The following is a 19,456-nucleotide window of genomic DNA, read 5'->3' as shown; positions in this document are numbered from 1 at the left end:
AACATGGTGACCCCCTCAAGGACTTTCAGAGTTCTGCTTGACACCACAGCATAGCAGGTAGAGTAAATGTTTAAGAGCAAGAAACCAAGTATATAAAGTGCATGAGTATATTTATTTTAATGGTTTGTCTGTTATGTGTCTTTGTACAGAGCTCTTGGTTGTGTACTAATGAAATATTATTAGTGTTATTGTTAGTAGTATTATTATCGTTATTATTGTTAATATTACTATGTATACACCATATTTTACACATTTCTTTGTTGATAAGATCTCATTAGAGCATTTAATGTTAAAAGAACACAGTGTGCACTCTATAAAGAGGATAAATTAAACACTTTCTGAAAAGTGGTAGTTTTTAAAAACCCTGTCAATAAAGTTTAGTGTCCTCTTTCACTGAAAGAACAGCCCCATGAACAAAAGTAACATGTAATAGACAAGTACAGTGATACCTTGAGATACGAGTTGAATTCGTTCCGTGACCGAGCTCGTAAGTCAAAATGCTCGTATCTCAAATCACTTTTCCCCATTGAAATTAATTGAAATGAGATTCATTCGTGCCAGCCCCCAAAAACCACCCCGATTTTTTGTTAAATGTTTTCAACATAAGAAAAATGTATTTATAATGAACAAATATTGTATACAAACAAAATAAAACCTAATACATAAAAGAGAATCTAACGAAATAAACCGATGTTGGCGGAGCCGTTAAGCGTATTGTAATGTTTTTTCTTTCACTTAATTTTCTTAATTTTCTTCTTCACTAGTTTTTTTTCTTTTTTGCCACACTTTCGTTACTTTCATTCTCAGGGCGTTTCAATAGAAACCTGTCCAAGGAGCTTTGTTTAGTCCTCCCCTTTAGAATGTTTCTGAAATGAGTTAGCCAAGTGTCATTAAATAGCGCCGCTACACGACCAGTTGCAACTTTTTCAGGGAGTTTCTTTTCTTTAAAGTTCAAAACTTTTTCCCACATTGCCGAAACTTCCTTTACCTCACTTGAAGAGATAACCTCCTCTGACTCCTCTGCGATACCGATCCCCTTTCAGATCCTCCATATGTTGCTGCATCTGTAGTTCTGTCAACTCCTCTGTCGTCAGTTCCACGGAATATGCGGCAACAAGCTCTTTGATGGCTTGTATTTCGAATTTTGGCTCGTAACTCAAGGCAAAAAATCAAACTAGTGACGGCTCGTATCTCAAAAAACTCGTACATTGGGGCACTCGTATCTCAAGGTACCGCTGTACCTTTAAACCAAGAATGCAGGCTTCAGGAGCAAAAAGCATAGAAAGCAGCAGCATGTAAATTTTACCAACAGACAAATCAACTCATAAACATCTAGCAAAGGTACATGAACACAAAAAGATGAGAAACAATCATTCTTTAATGTGCCTGCAATAAACCAAAAGAGGGCATTGAATTCCATGGGGAAAATAGTGTCTTCATGATGGTTAATTGCACTTTGCCAGCTTATGCATGTTGAAGCTCCTGCTTTTCTGCAGGGTCACGTTTTCAAGTGTCATATCATTTGAAGGCTTCAGTTCACCAGCTTTTTTAAGCAACTGTTCACACATCTTAATGGAATACTCCACCCAAAAGTGTTTTTTAAATGTTACTTACCCTGTGTACTTTGTACTGGTGGCTGTAGAAAATGTTTATTCCAATGTTTTTGAATGTGTGAAGAAATTACTTTGAATATTCACACTCAACAGGGTCCTGCAGTGACCAGTTCTGGACAACAGCAAATAATGTGAACACATCGAAGGGTAAAAAGAAAAACAAATTCCCACCATATATACTCGCGGATAAGTCGGGAGCTGATTTTATCGTATAATTTCTGGTATTTATAATGTTGGTTGTATAAGTCGAATCCAGAAAACTCACTCTATTGGTCCAAGAGATTATAATATGCTAACGCCCACCTGAGAAAGTAACCACGAAACACACGGCCTTTTTTTGTATGTGGGTGCGGCAATGCTCTGTATCAGCGTGTGGTCCTAATGCCTCTCTCTCTCTCTCTCTCAGTTGTGCCTACGTGGCCACACGGTGATACCCGAACTATTCCGAAGTGACGTTTGCACCATTTTGTGTTTTTTGTATCTCACACCCTCATGTTCTCATGGAGCACAAACACGAATATCGGCAGAGTTTCTTCACAGCCTTTGTCGATTTTCGCAAAGCGTTTGACTCAGTTGATCGAGTTGCCCTGTGGAACATCCTGAGGGTTCGCGGGATCCCCTCGAGGTTGCTGGATATCATGGCTGGCCTGTGCACTGTTACTGTAAGTGCTGTGCAGAGTGGATATTTATTTTTTAAATGATAGTTTTCCACTTTTGAAAATGGCAACTATAAACTCTGTCCTTCCATTTCTTTTGTAAAATAGCTTGGTCCAGTTAAGGTTCGTGGGTAGCTGGTGCAATTTTCATATAAATACCTACATTGCTATGGTGAGTCGAAATAATTTCACCCCAAATTATGAAATGCTGCCAATGTTTCTGTTTTCAAATTGAGTAGTTTGTACAAATAAAAAAAACACTACATAATACAAAAACAATAAAATTAGGGCCATTCAAAAACCTTATTTTTCTTCCATAGTTTGTCTATTACAGATTTTTTGATTTCATTCTTTAATTTTGTTCAGAATTTTGCTTGTTTACGGCTTCAGTGTTCTACCGTGAAGATTTTTTTCATCCAGTTTTATCTACTGAAATGTTAATAAAATAATAAATTACATTATTTTTATTACTATTAGCAGAACATTTTATATTAGCATTTTCAAATTTAACAGTTGAGGAAACATACAGTATTTAGGAATAAAACCAATTCAGTGGAATTTCACAGAATAAGTATGAATCTTTGCATTAAAATGATTTTTTTCTCCCACCCTCAAGTGATGCATGTTCCTTCTCTTTCATTTCTTGTCAGTTTTATGTGCCAAGCTTAAAAGGAAGAAGAACTGGTTTGGAACATCGATTTATGTTGAATTAGCTGCAGATGGAGAAACCAAGAAAACATCAAAATCTAGCAGTTCTTCAAATCCAAAGTGGGAAGAACGATTAGCAATGTAAGAATTTTACTAGCTTTCTACTTATTTTATTTAATAATCATTTTGTACTGTGTAGTCTAACAGTTTGTTAAAATTACATTTTTAAATTAATTCTTATTTGCAGTGCATAGTAGATGATACTTTTGCTTAAATGTAAGCCAATATAGGGTAAGTAGTCCAGTATGAAATTTAGGTGTCTCTACTTACTGTTAGAATTTTGAATGTTGTTTCCCATTGTATTAGCATACTTGAATATTTTAATGTCCCCATTTTTTGTGTTGCTATGTGCTCTTGTTCACTGGTTGATCACCAGTTCTATTCTACAAAGACAATATCTGACAAGTCACATGTCCTGTATTTATAAAACTTTTGCCTTGGGAACAACATTAGTCCTGTGTCAGTGCATGTGCCCTCTTGTGGTGTTAGCCATACATACATGTTGCAAAAGGTTAGCTCAAGTGAAAAATACAACAGACAAGGTGACTGGACACTTTAACTCTTAAACTGCCAGAACTGGCTATAGTCTGTTCCCAATACAATTTGCAAGCACGCTCGAGCCGAGTATATTCAGCAAAGTACTTACGTTGAATGCCACAACTGGTTAAAGTCGGTTTACAGTGCAGTTTGGAAGCACGCCGGAGCAGAGTGTATTCGGTGACATACATTTGGCTACGTACATTCGTTGAACTCCGCAACTGGCTAAAGTTGTTTCTCTATGCAATTTGCCAGCACGCGGGGGCCCGAGTATATTCGGCGACGTACATTCATTGTATGCCTCAAGTCGCTCTAGTCGCTTCCCAGAGCAATTTGCCAGCATGCCGGAGCTGATCGGTCAGTGCTGTACATTCGTTGTGCAGCCAGCTCATGACCACTGCTGGTCCCGGCTGAACTACAGCATAACTGTCCCTGGGATTCCACCGCTGCACTAGACTCGCCTGCCAGCATCAGTGCTTACCTCTGTGGGTTTGCGTGCAGCCAGTTCAAGCACAGTTGGCACAGTCGGTGATTTACTGAATTTCATCAATGGGTGTCAGTTGCACCTCGGACATATAATCATCGATTGTTATAGTAGTTTTTTTTAATAGTTTTTACAGTTCATTGGCAGTGTGCAAAATGATCAGTGTTGCAGTAATTGTGATGCTTTTTGCATGGGGAAAAAAAAACGCGTTCCATTAAAATTTCACATTTTCTTTGTGAATTGTGACGTTTACTTAAAAAGTGCAGCAAAAAATTACTTGGCGTCCGGGGGTGCATTAACCCTCAAGTATGTGGCAGTGTAAGAGTTAAAATTCTGCCTGTCTGAGTTATATATTTTAAATGAATACTATGAAGACTAAACAGTTTTGTTAAATCAAATTAATGAATATTAATGTAACACAATTTAAATATGTTGACTACACACTCTCTTGCGTTATATAATTTACTTTCAATTAATTAAAACTTTGTTTTTAGAAATTTTATTTTCACTTTTTAATTAATCTTGTGAGTCATCTGTTCCCTAACCACAACATTCATCTAATTTAATATAAAATTTACACAATTAAGGTCTACGTGTCCAGTCTCTTTCAACAGTTTTATTGGTCAGTTTGGCTTTGGTGTGATTGGTTAGTTTGACTTTGGATGCGACAAATGAGAAAGTGTCAGTGTGACACTCATGAGTAGGAGGCAACTGAGAAAGTTGGCTTCAAAGATGGCGAGTGTAACAACGGACAGGAGGAGAGAAAGGTGCCTTGAAAATAATGGCCAAGTCTGAGAAGTAGGTATTATGGGAACATGTTCGAGATGCGGAGCGCCAACGAAGAGACGTTCACACATGCAGATATCGAGGAAAGGTGCTGAAGATACGCAGGCCATATTTTTTATTATTCTGTTGCTGGTCTTTGACAGGTACTGTGTCTAGTTATTAAGTGATATTTAGCAGGTAACCAATTACACCAAGGTAACTAACTTATCACATAGCCTCCTGTTGTCATGAGGAGTGGTGGTGTAAGCTGTGCAATAGGATTACCAGATTATCTAAACTAAAGTTCAACCAAAGCCATTTTCATAACTACACAAATAAAATCTTTGACATTTAGAGTATTGTTAAATCTGGTCTTTGTCCTTCTCTGGAACTAGATAAATGGATGGGGATTGCAATATCCTTAAAAATATAATTAAACCTGTGCTAATAAGGCATTTTTACTGCCAGAAATAACAACATAAAACTTCTTAAAAATTCTTATAGAAATATCCTAAAAACAGCATTCTGCACAATCCTCTCCCCAGATCCCTTCAGAGAATGTTAACAAAAAACAGAAAGAAAAAAAAAAAGACCCTGATTTGGAAACACTGCTGTAAACACGATTGGAGATTCTATGCCACTGAAATTAATTTGCTTTCTATAAACATATAGACCTAGAATTCCAGAAAATGATATCATTTGTACTAGAAAAGGATACGTAAAGCCTACCAACATGCTCATTTTTTCATATTGAGGAAAGTGAATGTAACAATATGAAAAAATCTGTATTGCATAATCCACAGGTCTGTTATCCAGTCATATTCTCAAAATGTGTAAAACACTTAAACTTTTGCTAAAATATTGTTACATTGTTCTTGGAAAAATCTGCACATCATAAACCAGAAATTTAAAGCAATTTGGGATTTAATTTTTGAATTGAAGACAGGACTCTTTAATGATTGATGGGGAGAGGTGGATCTTTTTCGTGGCGTGTTCATTTAAAGCAAAGAAATTAATTCACATCTTTTCTTTGTAAATTATATTTCTTAATTTGACACTCAAGGCAAAACCCAGGAAACTTTTTTTTTTTGTGTGGAATTTGCATGTTCTTGATGGACAGAATGCTTTTCTGTCATTCATGAAACTCCTTATTCACTCCTTTATCAATTTGGTGGCATTGTGGCATAGTGATTGGGGGGGGGGATTACATCACCTCTACAAAATTCTGGGCTTGAATCTCACTGTTTGTGTGTCTCTAAAGATATACTGTACAGATTAGGTTAACTGGCACTTCTAAACTTGCCCTTTGTGAGCATGTGTGCGTGTTAGTGGGCCCTGCAAATGACTGGTGCCCTGTCTAGTTCTTCAGTGATAAGCTTAAGCTCTTTGTGACCCTGAATCAGATTAAGCATGTTTGAGAATGGAATGTTAAGATAAATTGATTGGTTCAAGCCTTGTACCCAAAGGTGCTGGCACAGATTTTTGGTTTCTCTGAACTGGAGAAAGTGATTAAAAATGAAGAGAGACAGATGGGTGAATAATATGTATTGCTTATTCAACCCCAGTCCTTCGCAGGGCTAACTCACATATACCATCCACATAGTAGGCCAATTTACTGATGCCAGTAAGTTCAAATTTATATTACAAAAAACAGAAAAAATAGATATTTTAAGCCTTATACCTATGGGTGACTCAGTCTGTTAATCATATAACATCTAATATCAGAAAATTACTTTTAGAATATTTTGCTCGTAGTTTTAATTATTCCTGAAGCCCAAAATAAAATATATCATTGAGTCATAAGCAGTGTAGCTCTTGCGGGTTCAACTGTTAGTTCATTTTTGTTTCCTGTTTTGAAGTTGAAAATACTCACATCTTTAATGCAGAATGCCTTTTTTATGCCATCTAAGAAAAAAAATAAACTGTAATTTGAATTGCATTTCCTTTGTTATTAATAGATATAGTTTGTTCATTTCTTTTCAGGTAATGTTGCTGTCACTATTAAGATATCCCGGTTACCTTAGCATGCTACATTATGCTACTCTTCTATGCACATGACTCACTTTACTAACTAAAGGGGGTTGTGGGCGGTGGCAGAGAGATCTGGTGTCAACTTTATTCTTCCCCTGTCAGGCCACCTGTCAACAAATATTATTTCCTGACACATTTTTAACTGTGTTGGATTAATCATACAGTGGATTCAGGAAACATTTAGACCCTTTCTTTCACTTTCTGCATAGTTCATTTTTTTTGTAGATTTAATTTTAAGTGGATAAATAGCCTTTTGCCCATCAATCTATATTCAGCAACCCATAAAAACAAAATAACATGTTTTCAGAAACATTTGCACATTTTTTTTTTTTTTTTTTTTAAATTAAAAATCGGGAGTGGTCTCCCCTCGACTTTCTCGTATACTCTGTTATGGGGATGGATATTTGAGTAAACCGCAAGACAATGATTTTTATATTATGTACATTAAAGAACCATCAACAACAAATCAAATTAATAATATATCAAACAATTATTATAAAATTAAGGTTTAATAAATCAGACTCTGCAGCTGCTTAAATAAAAGGTAAAGTACCACTTCCTGTTGATGAAAATAGCCCAAAAGTTGATAGAAATCTATGTTTTGTACCAAATACTTGTATGAAAAATTTGGTTGACCTAAGTGAAAGCGTACTCAAGTTATCATGTTTACATACACACACCTACACAAAGACAGACACACAGACATAATTCCAAAAATGTTTTTTTCGTGAGGTCTAAAATGTCGAGATTCATCAAAACCTCAAAATGGAATTTTTGGAGGATTTCTATACTTTAACTATACTTAATATATGAGAAAGTCAGGGAGGTCTAAAACATTGGAGTTCATCAAAATAACATTGAAACTTTGAACCATTACAATACTTTCCCAATACTTTGTATACGAGAAAGTTAGAGAGGTCTACATTGTCAATATTCATCAAAATCTTGACTTTGAATCTTTGGGTAATTACAGTACTTTCCTTATACTTCGTATCTGAGAAAGTTAAAATTGAAATTTCTCATTCATAGCAGTATTCTGACCTTTTCTTATGGTACACCAAATTATGCTCAGGCTCATTCAGTGTGCTTTAATGCTCCTTGAGATGTGTCTAGAACTTGACTGGAGTCCACCTGAGGCAAATGGAATTGATTGGACATTGTTTGGCCAAACTGAATAACTGGGCAAGAAATGCCTTGGTCAAGGAGGTACCCTCTCGTAGAGTTTCAGAAGTCCTCTGCTAAGATGGGAGAATGAGTTGAAAGGATGATCATTTCATCAGCACTCCATTCAATTAGCCATGTATGGTAAAGTAGCTAACTCCCACTTGAAGTTTGCCTTACATTATTTAAAGAACTTTAAGAGCATGAGGAAAAAGATTCTCTCACCTGATGAAACAAAAATTGAAGTATTTGGACAGGACAGCAAACGTGGTTTGGAGAAGAATAGACACTGCTCATCACCTAATACTTTCCTGTGCTATAGATGGGCTTCTCAGTGGCAGTTTCTGGGAGACTGGTCAGAACTGAGAGGGGGATGAATTCAGCTAGATACACAGAGGTCCTAGAAGGAAACCTGCTTCAGAGTGCACACCATCTCAGAATGTGGAGACATTTCACCAGATATCATGACAGTGACCTATAGCTTACAGCCAAAACAATGCTGTTGTAATTCTACAGCAAATCCCTGACTGTCATTGAGAAGACCAGGCAAAACACAGACTTTAACCCCATAGAACATGTGTAGGGAGACCTGAAGATGGCAGTTTACAGATGCTTCCCATCCAATCTTAACAGAGCTCGAGTGGATCTGCCGAGAAGAATTGGATAAACTACCCAAAACATGGTTTGTAAAGCTTATATACACTAGTGGTGGATTAGTACTAAAATTTTGACTTTGATATTGATACCAGATTTCAGTACAAGTACCAAAGTGGTTCTGAAGTAGGTAATGGATAACTCTAAACACTACCCCCCCACAAACTGACTTGCTTCAACCGCCCTAGTATGCCACACCATCATGGGTGGTGGTCCCGGTGAAATCTCAATCGCATTGAAGCCTGTGGTTTCATTTCGGGAATGGATTGAGAGGAAAGCTAATTTTTACTTCCAGTACCAATAGTCATGAAATGCTGGTACTGTGCCATTTTAAATGTTGTGTTTTTTGGTTGTTTTCCTTTACCAGTATACCACACAACTCTAGACACGTACCAAAGACTAGAAGCTGGAATTGCTTTCAAGGGCCTTCTACAAAGTACTGAATTAAGAGTCTAAATACTTCTATGAATGAAAGATTTCAGTTTTTGATTTTTAATATATCTACAAACTTTTCTGAAGACTTATGGGTTAATGAGCATAGACTGTTGGTCAGAAAGGGCTAATCTATCCATTGAAAATTATACAGGTATCTACAACACAAAGTGTGTGGCGATTGAAGGGGTCTGAATACTTTCTGAATTTGCAATTCCTAAAGAGGACAATTTTTAAAATGTATTTACATGGAACTACAGAAAGCTGCGTTTGTACATTATATTTGTTTTTCCCTCCTCTAGGAATGTAACCCCTCATACCAAATTGGATTTTAAAGTATGGAGTCATCACGCTATAAAAGCAGATGCTTTACTGGGAAAGGCCACTTTAGACTTAACACAGGCTTTGGAATTGCACAATAGCAAATGTAAGTTTTGTTGAGTTTGTATTAATGTTTTTATATTTAATTTCATTTTTTTAGGTTTATTTAATTTTATTTATTTTATTGTAATCATTCCATACAGAGAGATCCATTTTTACAAATTTCATTTTTAATCATTCATAAGCAGTGCAGTAGTTGAATGTACCAATACCATGATTGCTTTTAGTTTTCTCATTGTTTGTATTTTTATAATTAGAGTTAACAAAGTGTTTATTCACATTCTTTGGATTACAGTTGTGTACATGTTGCTGTAATGTTTTTGAAATTAATCTTTGATAATAGATAATGGGAATATCTGAAATTTAGTATCTGAAAACTACATTTTTTTTAGTATTGAAAAGTCGTCTTTTCACAATGAAAATGTACTTATTTAGCATAAGCAAGTAAGTCGTTGTACTCTGAGGTTGTCAAAAATAAGATGTTTTTTCCAGCCCTGTCTTTAGACTTCATCCATGTAGACTTAAAAAGAGATGGATGACATGCAAGAGTGTTTTTTTTTTTAATGAATACTTGATAAACTGTTGTGATGAAAGGTGTTATTCGTTTTAATGCTGTCTGCAACGGTATCTACTTCCTGCCGTACCCCATGTTTCCTGAGAGCCTGTTACAATTGAGCAGCTGCATGGTTTTATTCTGTTTTTATCATTTGGATTATGTATTAGATTTTATCTCGTGGACATCACTGATTTTATGGATTGTTTATTTATTTATTGAAGATCTGTTTATTTTACAGTGCACTTTTTGAACATTTTTCTCTGCTTTTAATAAAAGCACTGATCAGTTTGCACCAGCCCCTTTGCTGAATGTGTGTGTCTGGGTTCAGAAAGCTTCTGGAAACAATCAGGGAGCATAAAGGTAACCCGGACCGTCACACAGATGGAATGGGAGAGGTATGACCTGCAAATTGGTAACAGAGAGGATTGGACTAGCAGGTGTATAAAATGTTGTGAGAGTTCATACCATGGAATGTTTAGTTCATATATATTTTGTATGTGTGTGTATGCATCTATGTGTGTGGGTATATATGTTTTATATATGTATGTGTGTATATGTATAGTCACCCTGCCAAAAAAGCAACCCAGCCATCGTGGTACAGCGTCAGAGACTTGGCCTCAGACAATGACATCCGAGGTTCGGTCCTCGTAAGGGGATGCAAAAGTGCGTAACCTGATGAGCCCAAAGAGGGGTGAAACATGTGTTGTGTACTCTTTGTATTATTTGACAGATACTGCATCATATCTATCTATTATAAAATAAAATCTTGAGACGAGACAAGACTATTGTCAAGAGATTTTTTCAAGTTCCGCCCTCCTCTCAACCATTTGCAGTTAACAGTCCATGCTCACGATCCTCTCATCTCTTATTTGTGTGAATGTTTTTGTCAGACACAGTTAATGCGCTTTAAGCTCTTATTAATCTTTATGTTTTCCTCATTTTAAAAGAAGACACATGTCCAAATCTTATTGAAGTATTTCATCCCAAAGGGTTATCAACAGAAGAAATGAGTACACGGGCAATCCTAGCACCGAGAAATGATGAAGTTAAATGAATTAACGTGAAAATTGTCGATCGGTTACACAGCAAATTGGTTAAATGTGTATCAGTAGACTCTGCTGAAACAGTTGGTGGTGATGTTGTGGAAGATGGAAACATCAACTTTCAATATCCTGAAGAATATCTACAACTGTTAGCACAGTCTGGTCTTCCACCTGACGAATTACTGTTGAAAGAATGGATGTATCATAATATTACTGCAGAATTTATGTCTGAGTGATGGGCTACAGAATAGGACGAGATTAGTTGTATTCAAAATTGGTCGAACGATTCTGGCATGTAAAATTTTAACAGGCGACAAGAAAGGTAATGTAGTACATCTAACATTATACACCAAAGGAGATCTTGATATGCCATTTGTATTAAAAGGTTTACAGTTTCCCGTTAGAATAGCTTTTGCTATGACAATTAGCAAATCACAGGGACAAACATTCGAAAACGTCGATTTATTTATTAGAGAGAATGAAACGATATTCACTCATGGGCAGTTACATGTTGCGTTATCACGATGTAACTTCAAACACGGAATAAAAATTCAATGCAATATTTATGTAAAGTTAATTCCAGATATTGTTTTTAGTGAAGTTTTACAGTAAAAGTGTAAGTTTAAAAAGTATTTGCTTGTTCATATCAAAGCCAAACAGAATGAAAACATATAATGCAATGAATACCTCTTAACGCAACATGAAACATAATTTTCTTTCAATTTATTACGTTTTACTAAAGTTAATTACTTGCTGTAATGTAAAACAGTTAGGTCTATTATGCATATGTAACAATACCCATGAAAATAACAATCTGTTTAAATTGTACATCCGCTTCCCCATACACGAGTGGCAGAACCACAAAATGGGTAGCACGTAACACCTGCCTAGGGTTTGGTGAGTGAAGTGAGCAGTGGCAGAGCCCCCTATATATACTAAAAAAAACGACCAGCTGAACAGTTTCTACAACCACATCAACACAATATTCCCTGCAGTCCAATTCACCATGGAAAAAGAAACAAACCGACACATCAATTTCCTGGACATCTCCATTGAAAGAAGTAACAACTCCAACCTCATTACAAGTGTCTACCGTAAGGAATGCTAGTCAGACAAGATATTACACTTTGCCAGCATCTCATAAACGGAGCTGTATTAAGACTTTATTCAGAGGAATTCACACCCATTGTAATAGGAAGGAAACAAAACGAACTAAAGATGCTATCTTTTCCATCTTTTCACTTCAAATGGCTACCCTAAGACATTCATTAAACAATGCCTACGCAGGAGACGCCAGAGAACCCAGCAAACAGTCGACTCCAATCTGACCCCCCATTCCACCTGGCACACACTTCCTTATCATCACGGAGTGTCAGAAGGTGCAGCACGTTGTAACGGCCGACCCCTTATTCCCAGCTGGCAGCTACACCTCCAAGACCTGTGGCCTGGATAATTTACTGAGAAACCTTTCCTGTCAAGCCGTACTCCTACACAGATAAACTTTCCCCACAATCGACGGTTTGAAATGCAAAGACACAGTAGGCAGAATGTAAAATTAAACAGGAATAAATGTATTAAATGAGACAAGACACGCCACAAGACAAATGCACACCCAAATATTCCTCCACCCCAACAATCCCAAAGCAAAACTGAAAATATATATACAAATCCCCTCCCTTGTCCACGTAACATATAACACACACCACACAAACGACAAATGACTAGCAAACAGAATGATCGTGAACTTGAGTCCGAACGTGAATAAATGTCCTGAATACGGATACTGATTAGCGGCAATTGTAGTGTTTGTATTTCCCGGCGTTTGGAACAACCTCACCGTGATTCCTCGGCGTGTGGCGAATGATGATTCGACCCCGGGGTCTTCAGCGGCAAGCAGGTTGAAAGGCAGTCCGGATGAATGAAAAACAAACTGGATCAAAGCGCAATGAAAATGATTCAGCAGGCAGGTTGTATCGTGAATGCGTATTGGTTCTCTCTCTCTCTCTCTCTCTCTCTCGTGCTAGTTCCCCTTTCGTCTCCTTCTTTTCTCCTTAAATAGTGACGGCAGTAATTGATTAATTGATACACAGGTGCTTTCCAGATTAGTGGTTGTGAACTCCTCCCATCATCCGTCCTCCTTACGGGACAACATTAACTGATACACATACACGCAGTCAATGGGACAATGAAACGAGACACAAACACACAGCACTGACATTTAAACACTAACTATGTGGCACCGCTACATTCCCCCAACCTTGGACAAGGGAGGGCCGGCACGGCTTGAGGTTGGCCACATGGATGGTGTCTAACTTGGAGGCAGCGCCGATACCCCTTTGGATCTGGAAATTGACTGGACCTGTTTGATGAATGATTTTAGCTGGACCTAACCATTTAGGCGCTAGCTTGGCGGAGAATTTTCTGCTGGCATCTGAGAGATGGTGAGCTCTAATCCAGACCAAATCACCCGGCTGGAAGTGCTTCCCTCCGCCGGGCATTATACAGCTTGGCGTGTCTGGATGTCGAACTCACCAACCTCCCTTGGATTCTCCGCCGTAAACCCTCTACCTTAACCAAATTATTGTAACTGGTGGTTTCTGGACTAGGGGTGCTGGGAAGGAGTCGGTCGAGTGGGCCCTTAAGCTGTCTGCCCAGCGCAACCAAAGCAGGCGCCTCACCTGTGGCTTCATGCACCGCGTGTTCAGGGCAAACCGGAGCTCGGGAGCCATTTATCCCAGTCCTGATGGCGTTCACCCACATAGGAGGCGATCATGTTCTTCAGGGTCCGGTTCACTCGCTCCGCCATGTTGGCCTGGGGATGGTAAGCGGTGGTGAGGTTTTTCTTCACTCCCCAGGCTGCATAAAGTTCATCCAATATGGAGCTTGTGAACTGCGGACCCCGATCCGAGATGATGTTTCTTGGCACCCCCCAGCGGTGAAGATTTCGTTCTTCAGGATGGAGCATATTTTGTTAGCCCTTGCATCGGCTAACGCAAACAGCTCCACCCACTTCAAAAATAGTCTACTACTACCATCAGGACGGTCTTCCTCGAGCTGGTGATAGGAAATGGCCCCATTAGGTCGACTCCCAAAGTCTCTCCTGGTCCATCTGCATTGTCGATTGAAGTAATCCCCCGGTTTACCAGGTGGGTTTTTTAGTTGTTGACAGGTCACACACGTCTTCACGTGGTGGCACACGTCTTTCCGGACAGACGGCCACCACGCAACCCCCAGAATCTTTAATAAAGTTTTTGTCCTTCCAAGGTGACCACCTAAAGGACTGTCATGGTAGTGCTTCAGAAAGTCGGGACGAGCTCTTCCGGGACCACAAGTTGATGTTGCAGACCCCAAGGGTGGATGGAATAGTCCTGTACAAGACCCCCTGGAGGTCCACAAAGTGTACCCGGTCAGTCCGCTGTTGCTCCAGCCCTTCCCTGATGTTCTGGCAGAATGGACTGGTAGCTTGTGCTTGGGCCAGGTCTTCAAGGCTCCTTGGCAGAGGGAGGATCATCTTTTTCGCCTCTGCCAAACACACCATCCCCGATGGCTCCGATACCCTAGACAGTGCATCCGGCACGATGTTACCACAGCCCTTCCGGTAAGTCACCCTGAACGTAAAATTCTGGAGGCGGAGGACCCACCTGGTCAGACGGGAGGAGGTCTTCGGGTGATTGAACACCCAGGTCAGAGCGTGATGGTCGGTGTACACTTCGAATTCAACCCCCTCCAGATAATGTCTCCATTTCTCCACAGCCCACACGACAGCCAAGCACTCCTTTCAGCTGTCAGTAGTTCAGCTCAGCGCCGCGCAAAACTCGTGAGGCGACGCGATGACATGTTCAGCCTGGTTAATTCTTTGAGTGAGCACGGCGCCGAGCCCCAGGTTGCTGGCATCAGTTTGTACCTGGAAGGTGAGCTGTGGATCTGGTTGGGCCAGAACGGGTGGCTCTTGTAGGTGGCTCTTTAGTCGCTCGACCGCCCTGGCATTCTGTGGTCCACTCCCACGGGACATCTTTTTTTCTAAGCTGGTTCAAGGGAGCCGCTATATCTGCCATCCTGGGAATAAACTTATGGTACCACCCCACTAACCCAAGAAAACGTTGCAACGACTTCAAATCTGTGGGCGTGGGGTACTCCCGGATGGCCAAGGTCTTCGGGGTCTACAGCGACCCCTCCGATGAAAGAATGTGCCCGAGGAAGCGTATGTGGGTTGAATGAAGGTACACTTCTTCGTGTTCAGCGTAAGGTGCGCTTGATGTAATCGCTGGAAGATGGTGTCTAAATCCGGAGATGTTGATTTATAGAAGGGGAGTAAACAATGACGCGTCGATATACACGAAGCAGATCTTGCCTATCAACCCCTCAGAACCTGCTCCATGAGCCGCTGGAAAGTGGCCCCAGCATTTTTAAGCCCAAAAGGCATGACATTGAACTGGAACAGGCCTTCAGGGGTGATGACTGCCGTCTTCTTCTTACTCCCTCGCCCATCGGCACCTGCCAATAGCCACTGCGGAGATCTAATGCTAAACACTGCAGCTCCATGCAGTGACTCCAGGATTTCATGAACCAGGGGCATGGGATATGCGCCCAGGCTCGTCTTCTCGTTAACCCCCTGTAGTCCACACAGAAACGATAGGAATTATCCGACTTCTTCACGAGGACCACAGGGGACGCCCAGGAGGAGGAAGATGGTTCTATTATTCCCTCGGCGAGCATCCGATCGAGGTGTTCTTTAATGACGCCTCTTCAGTGGAGAAACCGTAAGCTCGGTGCCTTATAGGGACTTCGCCCAAGGTGTGGACCATGTGGGTCACCCCACGGGCAACTCCTAACTTCTCCGCCCACACCTCGCCCACTTCTTCAGCACCGCCTCACCTCTTCAGGTTGTCCCTCCACTGGGGCTGCCTCCGAGGTGCTTGCGCTGCTCCTCACTGCTGCGTAGAATCCAAGAAATTCAGAGCCCAGATCTTCTTTGGATTTGTAAATGAATTCGCATATCCCTTCCCCCCGTACCGTATACCCCCTGGGACTGAGATGGATGGTCATCCTCATGGTGGTTAACGAATCCAGCCCAAGGAGTAACGGAACTGACAGGTGCTGGTCCTCCAGGACATACGTATCCATATCCCAGGTGGTGGCGAGTACACTGTACCTCAAGGGACTCTGCCCAGGGCCTTGTGTTCACTCCCATCCGCCAATACAAATCGGACGGACGGGCAGATGTTAATTTGTCTGTCGGTCGGCTAATCTTCTCCCACTGGCTTGAGCGGATTAAAGTATGATGGCTCCCGGTATCCACCACCGCATCCATCTGCCACCCCCGCAGCATCACTGGGACGATCAGAAGGGACGTGCTCGCTTGCATAATGGCGAGATCGGCTTCCGACCGGCAAGGTTTGGCTCGTTGTGGTTTTAGGGGCTGGGTTTCGTGTACTGGCCTGAACTTTGTGCCAGTACGCCTTTGAGTTTCCCCAGTCCCGCTCCACTTGGGAGCCTACCCTCACCAAGTCCTCCACCGATCCCACCACCCCTGAGACTCCCAGCTAACCGGGTTACAGGCATTAAGGACGCGGCGGACCACCTCTTCTTCAGCCATAGCCGGCCGCCACTTCAAACACAAAGCCCGGTATTCATAGGCTAAATCCCGGATGGTTTGTGAAGGTAGTTGCACCATGGACCGCAGCTTGTCCTCCAGTTCGGTCTCGTAGTCTTCCGGAAGAAAAGCCGCGAGGAAAGATCGACGAAAGGATCCCCAGTCGAAAATAGTCTTCTTGGCCGCCAGCCACCAGCTCCGCACCGTCCCGAGAGGGATGTCCCTATCACCCCAATTAGCTCTTCCGGGTTAGAGGGTTAACGGCCAGGTACGCCTCCCTCCTCCACAAAGTTCAGGACATCATCGACATTATAGGAGCCCCCAACTTGGGAAAAGACAGGCGCACCCCAGGAACAAATGGCCGATTGAGGTATGCGCTCCCCTCCCGAGATACGTACGGCGTTGAATGATGGGGCGACGGTCTTATCTTCTGGAGACACCTTTGGACTTCCCCTGAAGAGAATCTTGCCAGCGCCGATCCCGCCTCTGGAGGCACAACACATTTCCGCCCCAGGAGTTGAACTTGCTCGTTGATGTATTCTTTCATTTCCTCCTGGGAGCTGCTGATGCGAGCCCGCAAGGCTGCTTCACGCCAGCGTACTTTCGCAACCTCGCGGATCTTCTCCTCCAGCCGGGTCATTTGTTGCGCCAGATCCTCCCACAGAGGCGAGACATCTTCTAGGACTTCCTCCTCAGGTCCATGGTGATCTTCGAGGTACAGCGACTGCAAAGAATCCACCACCTCTCGCACCGCTGAACACGCCTGACCGTGGCGTGCGCGCCCCGCTACTCCATCATCACACCGAGGCGAAGCAATGGTGTCGTCCTGCTCGGCACGCCCTAAAGACATGTTAATTTGGGAAAGTTTAAAGGCAGACAGTGATCGAATTTAAATAAAGATTCCTCAGAGAGGGCACCACTTATGTAACGGCCGACCCCTTATTCCCAGCCGGCAGCTACACCTCCAAGACCTGTGGCCTGGATAATTTACTGAGAAACCTTTCCTGTCAAGCCGTACTCCTACACAGATAAACTTTCCCCACAATCGACGGTTTGAAATGCAAAGACACAGTAGGCAGAATGTAAAATTAAACAGGAATAAATGTATTAAATGAGACAAGACACGCCACAAGACAAATGCACACCCAAAGTCCAACATATATATATATATATATATATATATATATATATATACACACACACACACATATATACACACACACAGTGTGGTACGGAAAGTATTCAGACCCCCTTCAATTTTTCACTCTTTGTTATATTGCAGCCATTTGCTAAAATCATTTAAATAAATTTTTTCCCTCATTAATGTACACACAGTACCCCATATTGACAGACAAAAAAAAGAATTTTTGAAATTGTTGCAGATTTATTAAAAAAGAAAAACTGAAATCTCACCTGGTCCTAAGTATTCAGACCCTTTGCTCAGTATTTAGTAGAAGCACCCTTTTGAGCTAATATAGCCAGGAGTCTTCTTGGGAAAGATACAAATAGTTTTTCACACCTGAATTCGGGGATCCTCTGCCATTCCTCCTTGCAGATCCTCTCCAGTTCTGTCAGGTTGGATGGTAAACGTTGGTGGACAGCCATTTTTAGGTCTCTCCAGAGATGCTCAATTGGGTTTAAGTCAGGGCTCTGGCTGGGCCATTCAAGAACAGTGTCAGAGTTGTTGTGAAGCCACTCCTTCGTTATTTTAGCTGTGTGCTTAGGGTCATTGTCTTGTTGGAAGGTAAACCTTCGGCCCAGTCTGAGGTCCTTAGAACTCTGGAGAATGTTTTTGTCCAGGATATCCCTGTACTTGGCCGCATTCATCTTTCCCTCGATTGCAACCAGTCGTCCTGTCCCTGCAGCTGAAAAACACCCCCACAGCATGATGCTGCCACCGCCATGCTTCACTGTGGGGACTGTAATGGACAAGTGATGAGCAGTGCCTGGTTGTCTCCACACATACCGCTTAGAATTAAGGACAAAAAGTTCTATTTTGGAGTTTGCTAAAAGACACCTGAAGGACTCTGAGATAATGAGAAATAAGATTCTCTGGTCCGATAAGACCAAGATAGAACTTTTTTGCCTTAATTCTAATTGAGCATCTCTGGAGAGACCTTAAAATGGCTGTCCACCAACGTTTACCATCCAACCTGACAGAACTGGAGAGGACCTCAAAAGGGCGCTTCTACTAAATACTGAGCAAAGGGTCTAAATACTTAGGACCATGTGATATTTCAGTTTTTCTTTTTTAATAAATCTGCTACAATTTCAAAAATCTTTTTTTTGGTCTGTCAATATGGGGTGGTGTGTGTACATTAATGAGGGAAAAAAATTAATTTAAATGATTTTTGCAAATGGCTGCAATATAACAAAGAGTGAAAAATATATATATATATATATATATGGGGTCTGAATATATATATATATATATATATATATATGTATATATATATATATATATATATATATATATATATATATATATATATATATATATATATATATATATATATATATATATATATATATATATATATATATATATGAGAGAGAGAATCTTGTCTCTTATAGTTTGAGAGACCTTTAAGTACCTTTTTGCAGAACTATATATCTGGTTTCAGTGAGACTGGGTGAAACATGCTTGTGGATACTTTTGCCCTCTTATTGGGAACATTTTCAGCACTTTATGTTAATTTTAAGCATTTGGAAGTTCTTTGAAGGATGTGCGGCATCTTCAAATGTCTGTTGATCCACTTTTTTAATATCTGTCTGAATATCATGTGTTTGAATGCTACCATTTTATTCAATTTCATGTCAGACCTCTAATAAAATTATTGCT

At 40.6% G+C, this 19,456-nt stretch overlaps 1 protein-coding gene across 1 annotated transcript in view; it reads left to right on the top strand.

Annotated features, from left to right (window-relative positions):
• The window catches only part of LOC120530119 (NEDD4-like E3 ubiquitin-protein ligase WWP1), a 250,923-nt gene that overhangs the window by 108,834 nt on the left and 122,633 nt on the right, over window positions 1-19,456 (top strand). Inside the window, exons 3-4 of the mRNA XM_039754299.1 lie at window positions 2,920-3,058; window positions 9,344-9,468. Coding sequence (XP_039610233.1) covers window positions 2,920-3,058; window positions 9,344-9,468 — 264 coding nt within the window. The remainder of the gene's footprint in view (window positions 1-2,919; window positions 3,059-9,343; window positions 9,469-19,456) is intronic.

Source organism: Polypterus senegalus, chromosome 5 (genome assembly GCF_016835505.1).
Source record: "Polypterus senegalus isolate Bchr_013 chromosome 5, ASM1683550v1, whole genome shotgun sequence".
Classification (NCBI taxonomy): Eukaryota; Metazoa; Chordata; class Cladistia; order Polypteriformes; family Polypteridae; genus Polypterus; species Polypterus senegalus.
This window is presented reverse-complemented; position numbering and strand designations above follow the sequence as displayed.